The sequence below is a fragment of the Tiliqua scincoides genome, chromosome 6 (genome assembly GCF_035046505.1).
Source record: "Tiliqua scincoides isolate rTilSci1 chromosome 6, rTilSci1.hap2, whole genome shotgun sequence".
NCBI lineage: Eukaryota > Metazoa > Chordata > Lepidosauria > Squamata > Scincidae > Tiliqua > Tiliqua scincoides.
The window spans coordinates 18,613,291-18,632,408 of NC_089826.1; the positions used below are offsets into that span (position 1 = coordinate 18,613,291).

Genomic DNA, 19,118 nt, shown 5'->3' on the forward strand with positions numbered 1-19,118 from the left:
ATAACAGGCCAACACCTTAGAGGACTAGAACAGATGGGCTAACCGAAGCCCAAACCAAACATGCAGAAACCCAGGTGAAAATGGGCATTTCCCATGGAACAAGCACATAAATTTAGATGCAAAACCCATGCAGCTTTCCTTATCCATCCATCCATCCGTTTTTTGCCATGAAGTATCTAAGTATCGCTTTCCAATCTTTTTCACATCCAAGGGTCTTCTATGTGGGTCTTTGAACATATGGTTGCAAAATCCATGTAGTTCTTTATATCTGTGAGCCTGATATAAAGTAGGCAGCATCCTAGACTGTCTTCCAGGGGAACACTTCGCCAGAGCTCCTCCTCTCTAGGTTTTCAGCTTTAATGGGCAGCTATTTTTGTGGCGAGTAGGACAGAAAGGCATGAGTGGAGAGCATTGAACTGTACCTGTGAGAACCTTTAGATTGTGTTCAGTCATGATGGCGGGAAGTGATATTCCCGCAGCTCAAGCTACTCCTCTCAGCAGCAGTGTACTTCTGTGCCACCCAAGGAACCCTTCATGGAATGAGGACGGATTGAAAGCCTCCATTGACCTTTGTCAGGAAGAGGCAATTCAGGAGGGTCATGCCAAAAATTACAGAAATGTGCAACAATTCCACTACATTTCTGAGAAGCTGAAGGATATGGGCTAATCTCTGAAGTTGCTGATCTTTTAACTATAATTTGTAACTTGTCACTTAAAACAGCCACAGTGCCTGGATTGAAGGATAGCTAATGTCACACCAATCTTTAAAAAAGGAAGGAGAGGGGACCTGGGAAACTATAGGCCGGTCAGCCTAACGTCTGTTCCAGGTAAGATGGTAGAAAGCCTCATTAAGGATAAAATCTTAAAACACATAGAAGAACAAGCCTTGCTGAGAGAGAGACAGGCAGGCAGGCAGCATGGCTTCTGTAAGGGTAAGTCTTGCCTCACAAACCTTTTAGAATTCATTGAAAAGGTCGACAGGCATGTGGACACAGGAGAACTTGTGGTTATTATATAACTGAGTTTTCAGAAGGCATTTGACACAGTCCCTCACCAAAGGCTGCTGAGAAAACTGCACAGTCAGGAAATTAGAGGGCAGGTCCTCTTATGGATTAAGAATTGGTTGAGGTCCAGGAAACAGAGTGAGTGTCAGTGGGTGGTTTTCACAATGGAGAAAGGTGAAAAGCAGTGTGCCTGGGACCAGTGCTTTTCAACTTGTTCATAAATAACCTGGAGATACCAAACCAAACGGCAAAAAAAAAAAAAATACAGAAAAGCCTTCACAACCACTACAGTAGTTACAAGAACAGGTGTGATGCCCTGAGAAAGGCAACCCAGCACACATGCCAGCACTTGCACCACCGATATGCATTTAGACATGCCCGGGAAGGGGTCCTGGAACTTCTTCTCCCCAGCACAAAGAAAATCTTGGAAAACTGAAACATGTGGAACGCATGGTTCCTGACCCACCATCTTGTCTTCATCCATGTTATGCATTGAAAACTTCCTCATTCTCTCTTGCACCCCAAAATTTGAGCTGCAGTGCACTTGCCAGGCGTCCATTCAACATGACCAAAAATTCATTCCATTCAATGAATGAATTCATTCAATGCCAGGCGTCCATTCAAACTCTCTCCAAAAATTTGAAGGGCCAAATGTGGGTCTGTAAGATCTGCTGGGAAGAAGGAGAGGGTCATGTTGAATGGAGGCCTGGCAAGTGCACTGCAGCTTCCATCCTTGCACCTCAAGTTTTGGGGTGCAAGAGAGAATGAGGAAGTTTTCAATGCATAACATGGATCCTTGAATCCAGCATTCAAATCTCCTTATCCCACCTATATACATTTATCCAAGGAATACCTTTTGGAGAAGAGCAGGACACAAGTAGAAAGGTAACTCCCCTAGAAGAGGTCAGCGATATGAAACTATCACACAAGCCCTTCCACTGAAAGCATTTGAGTTCCTATGGGAGCATCTGCTAGCTGAAAGGAGCCATTTTGCCAGGGGAGAGACTGGGACCAGTCACAAGGGGATCCTCAACAGCACTCAGGCAAAGCAGAGTGCTGGTGGCTCACTGCACAAAGGTGCAGGTTGGGAGCCAGATAAGACAGATTTGAGCCCAGCTAAGAGATTTGCCCTCTGTAGCAAGGCACTCACCTTTTGCAAGACTGGCCAGAAACACCCACAGCAGGGGCAAAAGAGAGGGGAGTCACAGTCAGCAGTGGCTAAACCCTGATGCCACCTGAAGGGTAAATTCCGATACCACTCTTTTCACCTATGCATCTGGGAAGGGCCATTTGGTAGAAACAGCCACAGTCACCACTAACATTAGCAAAAAAGCCATTAAGCCTCCTTCTATTAAGATTCTCCTTATCCAGTTTATCTCTTGTTTCCTCATTCCTCCCCTTCTGCTATTATATCAATTTTAGATTGTGAGCCTACAATCATTGTTTTAATAAAACATATTACAGTGGTAAAAGCCAACAAAAATTAATGGATAGCAAGTCCAACTGTGGGTTGAAAGGTACATGAAGTATGACTGACATACTGGAGATCTGCAATTATGAAACAAACTTAGTGCTCATGAAATATTAAAATATCTTCACAGCAAGACCATGGTGAGTGGTTCACAAAAAATTTTATTCTGGAAAAACCAAAATGGGTGCTATCCAAGAACAAAAGGATTCACCAGACCAAAAGGACTTAACTTCTCATTTAAAATTATATTTGCTATCTATTCGACAAGAAGGAATGGAAAGCATTGTGCATTACCCCACCCCACCCCCGTTTATTTGGAAGAAATATGGTTCTTCAGTTTCATTCATTTTCCAGAAGTTAGACATGTTGTCATGTTGCAATAGGAATCACAGAGCACTCATAATTTGCAAAAAAAAAAAAAAGTTTAATCTTTTATCTCATTGGTTCTCACAGGGGTCCCATACAGTACAGTGCTAGCAACTGGATTAAATCTCTTTTCAGATCTAAATTCAGGGACATTAACTACGAAGTGTTTCAAATCCCACAGTTTCAGTCCCACACAAATGTATGTTTAAGCACTACAAAGTACTATTGCTACAATGAATTACCTTCTTTTCTTCCTGCAATACTACCGCTTCAGGATACCGTGGAATATAGGAGTCATATTTTCTCTGCTCTTCCCTTCTCATGTAGACATTTTCATAATGCACTGCCCTTTCCCTTTGGAAAGTTTGAAAAGATTTATGAGTTGTCTGTTAAATGCATGAGTATCTAAATATGCACAGTGAAAGCTTTCCCACACATACCTCCTTCAAATATATTAGATACAGCTGCTCTTCGCAATAACATAGACGTTACACTGCTCACCAACAGGAGGGCCTAAACTTACATAGTGCTAAACTTTGAACCTATGGAGTCCACACAAAAGGCGGCATGCATCCTTGTCATATGAAAATGTTCTTGTCAAAGGTGAACTGTAGTAAAACAACAATGGAAGCATTGGCCGTCCAGGAAGTCATGTCTCTGTTACATAAAGAAAATAATGCCTCAAGTTGAGTCCAGAAATATAAAGTTTAGCTACCAATCAAATACTGCAACTATGGCCCGGATCCTAACCAACCTTCCAGCACTGGCATAGCTGTTGCAGCGGGACATGTGCTGCATCCTGCAGTTGGGTGTCAATCACGGAGGCCTCCTCAAAGCAAGGGAATGTTTGTTCCCTTCCCTCAGAGCTGCATTGTCCTTATGTCGGTGCTGGAAAGTAGGTTAGGATTGCGCCCTATGTGAGATAACGGTAACATTTCTCAGTATTCAAAGCATTTTAAGGCTTTCGTCATGCACAGAGATTTCTTCATATTACACAACGTAGGATTTGGAGGGGAAAGTCTCAAAAATTTATAATCTCTAAGTGTAGAATGCAGGGTTCCAAACTCTGGATTTCCTTCTGTACAGTATGCTCAAAAAGGATTACATTGCAAGAGATGCTCAGATAGCTGAATAAGGTAAATCCAAATAAAGCTAAAGAAAATTAATTTAATTATAACCACTCTGCTATACCATTTGCTAATCTGTTCATAGTTCCTTCTAGGTATTAGTCTCTAAAATCCCTGTGATTTCCATTATTAACTGCATCACCAATTCAGCAAGCATGGGCTTTAAGTTTCATGCAGCTTGTCCTTTGAAATGGTAATACCATGAGGATGTGATTTAGAATGCTGAAGAGGCAAATGGGTAGCTGACCATTTCCTCATTCATGGCTATTCCCCAGCTATTCACCCCAAACAAAAAAGTAGCTGGGGGAGTGACTACAGGACGATAGAGACAGGCTAGGGTGGGTTCAGCATTCTCTCTACCTGTTTGCTCCTTTAAATTGCACCCTACTTGTTACTTTATGCAGTTCTGCATTTTAAGACATCAATCTGTCACCCTCAACTGTAGTTTGTTCCTCAGTGCTAGCAGAACCTCATCTTTATAATGTGTGTATTTATTTTAAAATGTTTTTACGTGAAACCTGGAGGGGTATGTCTATGCATACTGCCGGACTTGTTTTATTAAGGACTTAAACTTTACACTGAAAGGTGCCAAGAGATAAAGAAAAGGATAAGCCTACATTTGCTTGAAAATCATATTCACTTCCTTGTTATTTCTGTAGCAACTTCCTGCTCAGAACACATTCAGATAGGTAACTATGTTCGTCTGTTGTAGTAAAAGCAAACAAGTCTTTTAGCACCTTAAAGACTGCATTTACTGTAGCATAAAGTTTCATGGACTGCAATGCACTTCATATGCAACTAATGAAGTGGACTACAGTCCGCAAAAGCTTATGCTACAATAAATTTGCCAGTCCTTAAAAGTACCAACAACATTTTTTGTTTTCATTTATTAAATCAACATATCCTGCCTTTCACATAACCCCAAGTCAGCTTGTAAAATTTCTGAAAAGCACATGCAAACACAAATCACAACACATTTTTGAATACAACATAGAAATTTTCCAAACTTGCAAAAGTCACTGCTAAAGAAGTTTTCTGATTTTGTTTAGAAATCATTTTCCCTCTGCAAAACCATTACCATGGTTGACTTTTTGGTTTAGTTTTTTGGCTGAGTTTGCTCTTTGGCTTAATGTAGAAATTTTCAAGCTTTGCTTTGAAAAAGCATCCAGACCTTAAAGTTACAGAGGAAATGATGTAACAGGAGATGCAAGACACTCAGCGCTATTCATAGGGTAAGAACTGTGAGAAGGGAATACCATGCTTCTTTGAAAATTGCTTTTTCCACCTTCCTTGCTTCCAGGCTTCCCTAGATAGGAGGCAGACATGGGGTAGGGTGCAGCCCCCTATCCCCATCCCTTTATTACACATATTTGTGAAAACCCCAGACTGAAGAGGAAGGAAAGGTGTTCAGCATGTTTCATGCTTTAAAAATTGGTCACTTGTGTTTAATAAAGTGGCCAAGTTAAACCCAAGTGCAGTCTAGTGTCTTCATTGGGAAGTGCAAGGGTAAACAGAATGCCAAATGCAAGAGTGTCAGCAAGATGCAAGTATCTTATGGTCTTGTGTGCTCTCCGAAGCATCTTGTAGGCTGCTATGAGATACAGGAAGCTGAACTAGATGGGTCCTGGGCCTGACCTAGCAGGGCTCTTATGTTCTATGCACCCTTTATTAATACAGAAAATACATATTTTAACACATCGCAACATGTTTTGCTTGCCTTACCAAGGTCTCCCCTGGATTCATTCTTTTCCCTCTTTGTATTGCTTTGTATTTACTCATTTATGCATAATTTTTTTTATCCTAGCCTTCAAACCCTGAAGGGGGCCACCAGGGTGGTCTACAACAAATATCCAACAACAATACAACTAAGATATACATAAATTAATACTTATTTTCATGGCATGTTCTATGACTGCCTTACCATCAGCTTTATTACTTAATTTGAGTTCCTAGGGGTAGAACTGCACCAAGGCGAGATCACATTAAGGAGTCAAAGGCTTGGTCTTAAGGCAGAGCTCAATCCTAAAAGGAACCACTTTTCAATTAACTCCCAGGACATGGCTTTAGAAAGTGTGACAATATTTAAACAATATACCTCTGAACATATGCAAATGGTAGGATTTAATTTCAATGAGGTTCTACCACAGGATAATCCTTAAACCGTTTTCAATACGAGGATTCAGTTGAGGAACATAAAACATGACAACAGTAGGAAGAGTGACAGGTCTTTGAATATATACAGGTCTTTGTTTATATGAATTAGACTCATTGATATATTATCTCAATTTATCAAAGCATCATATATGAACCATGTATTTGCATAACACATGCCTACAGTTATTTACCAGAATGGTTATCAGGTGGAGATGACCAACAATCTAGAATGGGTGACTGATGAGAACATTAGTTCAAAGCAAAGATGGAATGAATACATACCCAGTTACATCATAGTCTGCAGGTCCAGGACCTTCACGTGCCTTAAATTCATGCCGCTTTTCTGTCAAATTGCCAAAATGCACTCCTTGATATTTTGTGGTAGCATAGAGACCCTGAAAGAAAAGTGATAAGCAGTCATTAGCTTACAATTCATATGCCCATATGCAAGCTTAGGAGGCATTTGAACCCTAGCCTCCCTGATCCACATTCAACACTATCTACTATACCACACTGGTTTGATCACAATATTGCATCATTCAGATATATGTAAATTTCTGCCAATGCTTAATTTCTGTCAATTGTATTTTGCAGCTCTTACAAGCAAACACACCTACACGAAATTCAAGAATTCTTCAAAAATTCAGAACCTGCTGAATTATGGAGGTTTCATTCTTTTTCGTTTAGGAAGCTATCTATGCAGAAGCCAATCACAACTGAACTGAGGTCACAGATGTAATAAAAGTACAGTCATTGTACAAAGCTCTCCATCAACAATTACAGATAAATCACTGAATGCAAATGTTAATACTATCTAGTTTGCTGTAATTTAAATAACCACTCATATAGTGGGTACATTTGTATTCAACAGACCCTTTAGAATGAGGAGTATTAGATCCCTTCCCTTTGAATTTCCAACATTTAGAAGGTATATGCTTAAAGTTTCTTCATAGGAATGTGGCTTGTCATATCATTTATTCATTATATGTACTATGTCCATATGTCTACAGCACATGCTTTGTTTCTACAGCAGTCATGCACATGTCCTATCATTTAACACTTCAGTATATTTTATAGAAGATTAGATAAGACAGTTCACAACATTTAGATGACTGCTTTATCATGCATTTTTCCATCACAAATCACTTGAATGCAGCACATAGTCATGTTGGTATGTCACAACTGCATCTTACTCACTACATGGAGATTGCACAGTATATCCTGGTCACACAACCTCTGTTTAACCACTTAAAGTTGATCATGACTGAGTGCTCAATTCAGACCTATTGAAGATTTACATCAAAGTATGGAAAAATGTTAATATTCAATGAGTTCTAAAAAGAATTAAAAAGACAAATTAAATAACAACAGTTCTGAATCCTGAAAAAAATGTTACGACATTAAAAAAAGGCTGTACTGTACTATGAACCTTGTGAAGCATAAGATGAAATACGGCAGTGGTTCTCGAACTTTTCTGGCTGATCCTTGTGGCCATTGGCCACGGCTCCCCATTACAACACCTCACCTCAGTTACCCCCAAAATGGGGATGAAGGTGTTATAATTATACACTAGAAACAAGGCTGCCAGCACTCTGAGGCTGCAATCCTAACCACACTTACCTGAGAGTAAGCCCCACTGAACAAAATAGGACTTGCTCCTGAGTAGACCTGGTTAGGATTCTGCCCTGAGTTTGTTAGTAGCACACCTGGAGGGTTTTGGAAAGGGAGGGGGGAAGTGATGAATTTGCTATGGGAGGGGAAGACTTTGTTTTGTGTGTATCTGCTAATTGCAAACAGATGCAAACTGAGACCTAGAGACTGTTTGGCTGGAATCCTAACCCCACTTTTCTGGGAGTAAGTCCCATTGAACACACTAGGACTTACTTCTGAGTAGACCTAGCTAGGATTGTGCCTTTTGTCTTACAATAGCAGCCAACAGAGTACCCCCCCCCCCAAAAGGAGGCAGGAGGAAAAAGGGATGGCTGAAAAGGAATGGAGATTTTTTTTATTTTTAATCAATTTTTGGAGACAAAGCCATAAAGAGTGGGTTTTTTTTTCTTTTTTGAAGGTAGAGGAAAAAGAGAAAGGTGAGGATCCTGGGTTAAGCTGACACAGACCCCAAGCCTACGCAGGTCTACTCAGAAATAAGCCCCATTTGAGTCAATGGGGCTTACTCCCAGGAAAGTGTGGACAGGATTGCAGCCACACCCAGCAAGATTACAACTCACCCCAAAGTAGATGGGGGCTGCTCACTCTCTCTCTCTCTCTCTCTCTCTCTCTCACACACACACACACACACACACACACACACCCCTCTGTTCCCCCCCCAGGCAAGATGGAGGGATGCAGGCTGGGGCATTTGGACACCCCCCCCCCACTAGGAGCAGGCTGGTTCCTTCCTTCCCAAGCAGCCTTGACCAATCCCAGGATGCCCAGGACAAGCAGCACACTGGGAAATGTAGTCCTTGGGACAAGGTTGCACATGGAGAGAGCTCCATGATGAGATGCGGCACCTCTGCCTGCCCAGTCAGCCTTCTCTCCCACCTCCCCCCACCATGTTCCACACGCCCTCCCAGCCTCACGCTGCCCCATCCACCACAGCTGCAGAAAAGCAGCAAGTCAGCAGGCAGCACATGCAGCTAAGCAGAGCAGCGCAGCCTCTCTCCCCGAGATGCCTGGTGACACCCCTGGAGGCTAGCCACGCCTCACTAGGGAAGCAGGACGCACAGATTGAATACCTCAGAAATATGGGATGAAAAGCTAAGCCTATTTATTTTAATGTAAGAGGAAAGCACATGTCACGTATGCCATGGAGCACAAGTGCTTATGCTACAACAATTTCATGGCTAACCAACCAATTATCTCTATACAGGTGTGCCCCAGTATCTGTGGAAGTTCTGTTCCACAACACCCCATGGTTAACTGAAACCGTCAATACCAGGGAACATTCCCCCACACTCCGGAGCTCCCCTTGTCCCCGGAGAGTCCTCTGAGCCTAGCAGAGGCCACACACATCCTCCCATGGCTTCTGCCAGGTTCAGATGAGCCTTACAATGAAAAAGCGACTTTTGGTTTTTTCATAAAACCGGCAGTGACATTTTTAATGCCTTATAAGGCATTAGGAGGCCCAAGGAAGCTTTCGGGGTTTTTAAAAAAAACTGGAAGTGATTTTTTTCTTTTTTACTCTAAGAGTCAGTCTGAGCCTGACAGAGGCACCCCTGTCTACACAGGGTAGGTACACACAGCCTCTGCTAGGCTCAGAAGACCCTCCGGAGGTAAGACCGCTCAGAAGATCCTCCAGGATCAGTGGATATAGGATTCATAGATATGGGGGCCCCTTGTACTGTATAGAAAATATCACATATGTAGCAACTTTTAATTAGCTTATCTCAAGGAAATTATGCCCTGTAGTCCACTAAATTCAGTCTTTCACAGAAATAGGAGTAGAGCACCATCCAGTGGTTGCTGCAAGAAATTATTAACATTTTTAATAGAGGTCATCCTTGAACCTATATAAAAAACAGTTTTATATGCTGGGAATATCCTGAAAATTCATTCTTCTGTGCTTAAAGAAGGTATCGTACAAGTAGTTCTATAAGCCTAAATTTAAATGGTGCTACCACAGCACAGAATTTAACCTTCAACAATTATGCCTAGTTCACTGCAGTTCTGAGGAGAAGACAAGGCTCAGCCTTAACTTCACATACCAGTTAAGCAGTAGAAATGGACTTCAGCTATAAACATATTTAGCCATTTTAAAAAAATAATATGGTTTTATTCATATGGTTTCTGTCTCCTGGGGCAATGCAATATTAGAAAACTAATTGTGTTCATTACATAAAAGAAATTGAAACTTGCTTATACTACAGAGACAATTTCAGAAGGGGATTCTTACTTAAAATTCGATACTTTCAAACCTTTGATGTTTCCCTAAAATCCTTTCTCCAGACCAAATCCCCAATGTGTCCTAATGCACTACACACTGTAACAGTCAGTACAATTCAGTACAATCCTATGCATGTCTATTCAAAACGTATCTTATTGTGCACAGTGAGGCTTACTCCCAGATAAATGTGTAAGCATGCTTTGGAGCCTCCTACCACTACTTGTTGTGTTATATTCCCAGGGGTCCATGAGTGCCACCAGACACCACCTCAAATACCACTGGTGGCACACATACCACTGGTTGAGAAACACAGCCAAAATTATATAGAAGCAAAACAACTGCATTTTCTTCCTGTTAGCTTATGGTACCACCACCCTTCTGTCCCCCCAATATCTGTTGTCTGTCCATTTCCAGAGTGTGAACAACAGGGACCTATTCTCTCATTCTATATAAAATGGCATGCCATGTTCATGGATGGTATTACGTAAGTAGTAATTTTACTTCTCTTTACTTCATTAGAGATACAAAGGAATGGCAGATTAGAGTCCTGAGGTAGGTAGTATAGACTGTACAAATTCAGAATCTAAGTGGAAAAAAAACAATGTTAAATGTTCCCTATTTTAACAGAAAGCTCGTACTTCAGGATGAGAGATTCAGGGCTACTGCTCTACTCTTTAAGCTAGTTTTCCCTATTGCAAGGAAATAAAAACACATTTTGGAGAGAGAGAGAGGAGAGTACTAAAAGTGATACAACTAACCTGCAGGCTGAGAGTCCAAATACATCTGATGCTAGGATTATTTGGGCTTCCATTTGTGTTGCTATCATTTTTCATTTTTTGTACTTCTAATATTATAGTAAAAAAAATTATGCAAGGGATGGATAGAGGCATGTTGTTTTCCCTCTCACACAACACCAGACCCAGAGGACATCTATTAAAATTGAGTGTTGGGAGAGTTAGGACACACAAAATAAAATATTTCTTTACCCAGTATGTAATTAGTTTGTGGAACTCCTTGTCACAGGATATGGTTATGACATCTGGCCTAGATGCCTTTAAAAGGGGACTGGATGGGAAAGTCCATCACAGGTTTCAAGCCATGATGGCTATGCGCAACCACCTTATTTTAGAAATGGGCTATATGCCAGATGCAAGGGAGGGCACCAGGATGCAGGTCTCTTGTTGTCTTGTGGGCCCCCTGAGGCATCTGGTGGGTCACTGTGAGATACGCTGGATAAGATGGGCATTTGGCTTGATCCTGCAGGGCTCTTCTTATGTTCTTATTTTCTAAGAAAATAGCAACTGGGGGAGGTCCAATCAGGAGTGGGACAGTAGTACTCAGGGACAAAGCATTTAGATGTTACCCTTTGCACCACATTCCCAAACCAAATGTCCCCTCAAGTTACTAAAGCACATTTGCGCCTCCTCAGGAGGAAGCTGTGTCAGCATACGGAGCTGCACTGGCACACAGAGGCTGAATTCAGCCTCCGTGGCAGCTTCCCCCAGGTAAGTTGTGTCAGCCAAGCTCAGCCGACACAGGGGTCTGGGAGGGACGGGAAGGAGGCAGGAGGGAGGCATTACAGGGTGGGCAGAGGGCGGTCCTGGGGCCAGGGCTGAGATCCGGCTATTATGCCAGATCCCAACTCCATTCCCAAACAGTGCAGAGCGGCTTCAAGTTACTCCACTCTCCTCGGACTTGTGCCACCTCAGGAGGTGACACAAGTTTGAGGAGACCTATAGGGGCTGCAGTGGCTTACCCAGAGGCAAGGGGAACAGTTTGGGCACCTAACCTGAGCTGGATACAGTGCAAGCCTCTTGGCTTGCTTGTTCCAGTGCAAGATAGGATTGTTCCCTTATCTATTTATAAGGAAAAACAAATCATTTACCACCTCAGTGAGAACCAGGCCTAACTTGAGCCAGTTACACATACATCATTTGCAAGCATGTATGCAAACAATCCTTCATACTATTGTGTGAGGCCAGTTTACCGTTTCAGTGCCCCTGCACCAATGCAATAGAGCAGTGGTTCTCACACATTTAATGCTGGGACCCACTTTTAAAATGAGAATCTGTTAGGAAACACTGGAAGTGATGTCATGACTGGAAGTGACATCATCAGGCAGGAAAGTTTTTAACAATCCTAGGCTGCAATACTACCCACACTTGCCCAGGAGTAAGTCCCATTTAATCATTGTTAAAATATACATAGCAGCTTGTTAAAAGTACAGGTCTGTAACACTTCCCCAAATGCAATCACATACCATGGTAGCATCAAGTCCAATATATTAAAAATAAAATATTGAAATGAATGGGGACCCACCTGAAATTGGCTCGCGATCCACTGCAATAGAGAATGGGTCTGGGATGGCCACAAATTGCAACATGTAGCAATGACATCAAATAGTAGCACTGTCTAGTTTAGGGGTGTTAAACAAAAGACCTGCAGGCCAGATATGGCTCCCAGAAGCAATTTATCTAGCCCTTAGACAACTCTCCCACCATCTCCAGCAACTGCTCTCAGTTGCTGAGCTGTGCTGAGCTGTCACTGCTTGAAAGGGCAGCCCACATGAAAATTGGGCTCTCCCATATCTTGAAAATATGCTCACGATTTGCATGTTTTCTCTTCTGCCATTTGCAGCTAATGAGGAAAAAAGTGCTTATTTCTGGTCACTAAGAACCTGCTTAATGACATCATTTCCTGTTTAATGACATCACTTCTGGCTCTTAATAGGCATCATGAATGATATTTGGCCCACTATATGAAACAAGTTTGACACCCTGGTTATTCAATCCTGGTCCACAGACTGAGAAGGAGACTGATGGGAGAGGGGAGGTTGAACAGATGTCACACATAAGGAGGGCCCCAAGGGAACAAGAGAAGGAAGGACAGAGAGCAGAAAAGAAAAGCAAGCCGAAGGAGGAGGAGAGATGCAGGAAAGTACAGGAAGAGAAACAAAAACAGAACAAAGAACTCCTGACCAGGAAGAAGGAGGAGCAGGATGTTACAGGTGAGAAGACAGAGCTGGGGGAGAAGACTAACCCCTCCCAAATGATATTCTTCCCTATTGGAAGCAGCACCAGCTGCAACTGACTCTATGCTACCCCAAAAGGCACTTCCCTAAAACTGAGCCTGGAAGAGGAGCACCTTCTTGAGAAATGCAAGCCAAAAACCTAGACAGGAATTAGAAGGGAAAAGTCTTAGAACAAGAGAGTCAGGTGGCTAAAAATAAGCAAGTCTGGAGAAGGCCAAAGGCTAGGGGAATTGAGACTGTACTCTTAATCATAAATAAGAATGACCTTGAGCCCAATCCTGAGCCAGTGTGCACTGTCGCAAACGTGAGCTTTTGTGGGCCTTAGCGCTTATGCTAGCCCAGTGCTAGCCAGCACTGGGGTAGCGCCAGGTGAGCGCTGGAGCTCTGCTGCTCAGCGGTCGCACGGACTGTTGGGCAGCAAAGAGGTAGGTAAGGGCATGGGGGAGCTGGGGAGGGGGCATTCTGGAAAGGGGGAGGCAGAGGGAGGGGGTGTTCTGGGGTGAAGGGAGGGAGGTGGAACCAGTGGAGCATCCAGACCCTCTGTGTTGGGCTCACCGCAAGACCGCTCTTGATTCTACACTGACCTTTGCGGGGCTACTCACTTTACCCAGCGGAAGGGGACAAAAGTCCCCTTCTCCCGAGGAGCCGCCAGCAGCACACAGGATGCAGCAGCAGCCATTTTCAGCACCACTGTGGCCCCGCGTGCTGAGAAGCTCAGGATTGGGTTGCCCGTGAGTAACTTTGTGGTGAGGTAGCTTTTTTGAGCTCCAGTGACATGAAGCTACCCACGGGGGGGGGGGGGGGGGAGAGGATATACTGTCATGTTAATAAAGAAAATTCTGGACAATGAGTCTTTCTTAAAGATGGTCTAATGAAAATTAAAGGAATATGTCCTATATACATTTTAAAGTTAACATAGTTGAGTTTCTTGTATAAACAGAGAAAGTCAATACATCAAAAAATGGACTCTGCAAAATTAGGAATGGTTGAAAGTATATTTAAATTTACTTTATTTAACAAATGTACCTTAGTGAATTAAAATAGCTTCTCCTTACATTTAAAATGGAGCACATTGATTCACAGCTAAATCACATATCATTCAATGGTTCACTGAGAATAGTATAGAATAACCTTTTTAAATTGAACTAATAAAGTAATAAGGAACATATGTAGTCCAAAACTCACTCACACAGAAAGCAATACAGGGCTGGATTCTACGTGCTATGTTCCAATACGAGCTGGATTGCTGCTTTTCTCCTTATTTCCATCAGGAAGACTGAAGACCTACATCTGGTTGGAAAAGTTCCTGAATCATCAAAATCCACTAAACTAAGGGCCAAAACACACATTACTTTTAAATAACGTTTTAGCTTTATATTTTTCTTTAAACAGCACAAGGAGGCCATGCAAATCTATGGTGGGGAAGGCAAGAAATAAAGGGCTTTAACATTTTGTCCCAGCTGAAATTCTCTTTAAAATGCACTGTTTATGGTAGGAAAAAAAGCTTCAATGGAAAGCCAAATTAAACTCTTTCCCTCATGTAAATAGCATAACAGCAGTGCGATCCAAATCCAAACTGCAATGGAACAAAGCATTAAAACCCTTATCGCAATGTGGTATTGCTAGAATTTGCATGCCCTGCTCCCCTAAACATTTTTTAAGAAAATAGCAGGCCAAAACATATGTATAGTACAGGTGTGCTACCGTATCTGCAGAACTGGCATCCGTGGTTTCAGTTATCTGCAGTTCTCATGGACACCAGGTGAAAACTTTAAAAATATGTAGAAAATAAGGGGGAAAAAACTTCCCATTCCATCACAATGCATTCTGGAGAGAGCCTGGGCAAAGAGAATGGCCTTCACATGACCCAGAAGAGGTTGCAGGGAGCTCAGTAGACTGCCTGAAGCCCTCAAAATGCAGTTGTTTCTCTGTGCAACGGTAAGGGAAGTCATTTTGGGCTTTTTACTTTCTACATGTTTTTAAAGTGCTCCTGCAGTATTTGTGGGGGTGGGGGTTCAAAACAGAACCACCATGGATAAAGGGGGACACTTGTACTCAACCTCTGGATCTATGTGTATATGGTACCCAGAATAAAAAAAGGTCAGAAATTATACAGTATTTTCTTCATCAGAGTTCTTTGGGTTGCCAAGTGATAACGATGACACTTTGGTAAAACTAATAATCACAACAGTTGGATGATGTGTATGAATTTAGAGGACCAAGTAAAGGGGCTATTCTGAAGATTTTCCCCCCAGACTACCACAGAATAGCCAAAAAGGTTTCATTACATAACCCAAATTCAACAACTAAATATTTATAAAATATATATGAAAGAACATTAAGGTCAATATATTTCTTTTACAAAGAACACTTCAGCGATTCAGTTCAATTCTGAAACCAATTTTAAAGGCGCTCTGACTACAGGCTATTCTTTTTGAGACTCAATCAACTTGAATAAAATTCTTTCCATTTCCATATACAACTTAAGCTCTGCATTAAAAAGAACACAAATTGACTGCTACTTAACTCACCAAACTGTGCATTATTCAGGTAAAATACCCCAACTTTAATGGAATTAAAAAGCCTTTTAAAAACATGGACAGACAGAAGAATAAATTGATACACTCTTCTCTAAATCACCAAGCTCTTTCTGCCATGAAGTGTTGACGATACTAACTTCAAGGTCGCCGTCAACTAGCTATGTCATTAGCAAATAAAATATGGTTTAATTGAAGCAAACTCAGCAAGGAGGTGCATTATTTTAAGTGAACATTGCAATATAACTTGAAGAATTACTAATCGCCACTCCCGTTGACAATAAAAATGAAAGAAGGTGCTTTGTACCTTTTTTTCTGATGACTTTCCCGTAATTAAATATGGAAATAGATTCCATGAAGAATTAGAATCCCAGAGTACATTAATTCTAGCACTAATGGACTGTCTTTCAGTGCTGCAATACACAGGTATTTCCCAGCATGTTCCCAACGTTACTCAATTTATCAGTGTCAGTGACCTTAGCATGAACGCCTAACATAGAAAACACAGATTTGGGACTGCATCGTGTAGTTTCTCAAGTGGAAACACATATTTATCACATCTCAAACGCTTGTGTGAAAATGTTGCATAATTCTGAATTCTTGTATTATGAAGGCATCCAGTTGCAAAATACTTTTGGAATCGTCATAAAAATCACACACATGCATAAATACCCTCCGAAAACAAAAACATGTTTCATATATTTCTGTTTCAATTTGTAATTGAAGCAGATCTCCAACAATCCTCCGTTAAGCATACATTGATTACTTTGTGTAGTCCTCAATGTAGAGGTGACTTGTTTCCCATCTCCTCTTCCCCAAACTACAAATTAGTTGGATCACTGGAGGTAAATTCTGTGCCCCAAAGAATGGTGTTCTTAAAGTTTTGAAATTACAGCAACCCCATGTAACACCATAAATGCTCCCAAATTTTCTATTTACAATGTTCTGTGAATGCAGGGGCATTTGCAGGGTTTTTGTGAGCAATCACAATTCTGCCTGCAAAATTATGGTTGAAGCCACAGACAGCAGGATTTGCACCCATCCTTTTGTCATTTCCAATATGGTAACTAGTTGCCCAGAGATTGTCCACAAGCCTAGATCATGCAGTCCTCAATCACCCCTCAAGGCACAAAATTGAGCACCTCTTCCTGTAGGCAGGTCTACCAGTAGTGCGGATCACACATAGACACATGGTGCTGTGCTGATCAGCACAGCACCCATTGCCATGGTAACCCCAATGCTATATCTGAGTTTTTGCACCATCCCTCCAGTTGCAGCCCTTGAATTTCACTGTTCAGCAGATGGTTCATATCAGTGACTTTCAACCTTTTTCATCTCATGGCACACTGACAAGGCACTAAAACGGTCAAGGCACACCATCAGGTTTTTGACAATTGACAAAGCATACCATGCTGCCAGTGGGAGGCTCACATCTCCCATTGGCCCTACTAATAAATTACCTTCCCACAAATTCCTATGGCACACCTGTGGACCACTCATGGCACACCAGTGTGCCATGGCACAGTGGTTGAAAATGCCTGGTCTATATCAAAGGTTCAAGAAGCAGGCTGAAAAGCAGACTGGGAGTAAGTCCCAATGAATTCACAGGGCTTACTCCTCAATAGACCTGCATAGGACTGTGCTTGATGGGATATTTTTAGCCATTGCTTAGAACAGGGGTCTCCAAACCTAAGCCTGGAGGCCAAATTCAGCCCTCAGGAGAATTTTATCTGGCCTGTGCTGTTCCCCAGCCTCTCAGGGCTAGAAATAATTCAAAAGACACACCTCTGGGTATATACTGTACTGCATTCAGCCACTAGAGGTGCTGAATGTAATGTAATGAAAATAAGTTGTCCCATTGCATTGCATTACTTTCAGCACCTCTAATGGCTGAATGAGATCTATACCAATGCTGGCAGACCTGGAATATAAATATAAATTAAAGTTTGTTAAACTTTAATTTGGCAGAAGGTCTGGTCTGGAGGGCAGAGCCAAAGACAACATGTGAAGGTCGCCAGTTCAAGAACACTTGAAGCTTCCGTGTGCTATGAAACTTTGAAAGCTGATGAACTGAGCTAAGCTCTTGAGTGGGAGACAAGAAGCCAGCAGCAGCTGTTTCTCAGTGTGGGAGGCAACATGGCCAGAATGAAGACCAGGCAAAAAAAGATCCACCTGGAAAGTAGTGTGTTCTCAAAAGACAGAACTTCTTTGTGTATTGTAAAAAACCTCTCAGGGGTTTAGAGAAAGCCTGCCCATGTAAACTGCCTTGAATAAAGCCAAAGAACCTAACCAATGGCGAGAAAGGCAGTATATTATATTTATTATTATTATTATTATTATTAACAACTTAAAATGGAACAGAAACTGAGACATAAAAGTTTGTGAACCGCATCGTGGGTCGCTTGATCCTTTTTCAAAATCCATTCCTCTCTTCCTTTGCAAGTCAATTTTACCCTCTGCTCCCCTCCTCCTCCCACCCCCACCCACTTATTGTAGTCAATCAAATTCTCAGCACATTGGGTCTCCATGTATTTATTTTCTGGCCCTCAACACCATCTCAGATATACAACACAGCCCTTTTGCCAAAAGGTTTGCAGACCTTAGAACCTTTCTGGCCTCAAAGGAAGTATATAAGTATTTTAATAGAGTCGCTAACAGTGTGAGCCTATGTGTGCCTACACAGATGTAAGCCCTACAGAGATCAATGGTACCAAGGCCTCAATCCTAAAGCTCCTCAGCGCCAGCATGGGTGTCGCAAACGTGCCGTAAGGCACATCCACACAGGCACTGACCCAGCACCAGTTGGCATTGAGCCTAGAGCCAGCTGGAAGCTGCCTGGAGCTAGACAACAGCTAGGCTCCACTGGATCCTGAGATCTACGTCAGGTCAAAAGGTCCAACAAGGAGTCTTTCAAGTCTGCACTGGCAAAATAGCTGACACGGGCTTGAGAAGCCCCACTATGGAGCTTGGGGCTTTCCCCAAGGGAAGTGGACAAAAGTCTCCTTTCCCCAAGGAAACCTCCAGTGGCTGCCGCAGGATAGCAGGACGCAGTAGTAGCTACTCTACTGACAAGCAGCAGCTGTGACTCCCAGGTAAATATGCACTTACTTACCTGGGATTGCAGCCTAAGACTGTCAATTCAGGGTCAAAATCAAACTGTACATAATTTACAGATTCAAGATAAAGATTTATGCTTCCACAGAAAACCCTTGATTTAATAAACTAATGGGGATAAGGGGTGTCCATTAATGCCAGAAGTCTGTTAAATCTGAATGCATTTATGATAATGCATGTGCGGTGATACAAAATATATATGATTAATTTAAAGATCAGTTATTTCCAAAGTCTCTTAAATTGAAGTTTCACTGTACTGAATTATTTGTAATGTTTGAAATACAGAATTCTTAATCTTTCACACACAAAAAATTGACTTAAAATGGGAACAAAAAAATCCAATCAGATGGGAGCAAAAGCATTCCATGCATTGAATGTCAAAGTTGCTCATTTTGATGACTCTGCTGCCCCCTACTGCACTGAATGGG

General features: G+C 42.0%; 1 protein-coding gene across 1 annotated transcript in view; it reads right to left on the reverse strand.

Moving 5' to 3' along the window:
- The window catches only part of STPG2 (sperm tail PG-rich repeat containing 2), a 290,626-nt gene that overhangs the window by 255,261 nt on the left and 16,247 nt on the right, over positions 1 to 19,118 (reverse strand). The window contains exons 6-7 of the mRNA XM_066632982.1: positions 6,405 to 6,517; positions 3,084 to 3,195 (exon numbers count right to left, since the gene is read on the reverse strand). Coding sequence (XP_066489079.1) covers positions 3,084 to 3,195; positions 6,405 to 6,517 — 225 coding nt within the window. The remainder of the gene's footprint in view (positions 1 to 3,083; positions 3,196 to 6,404; positions 6,518 to 19,118) is intronic.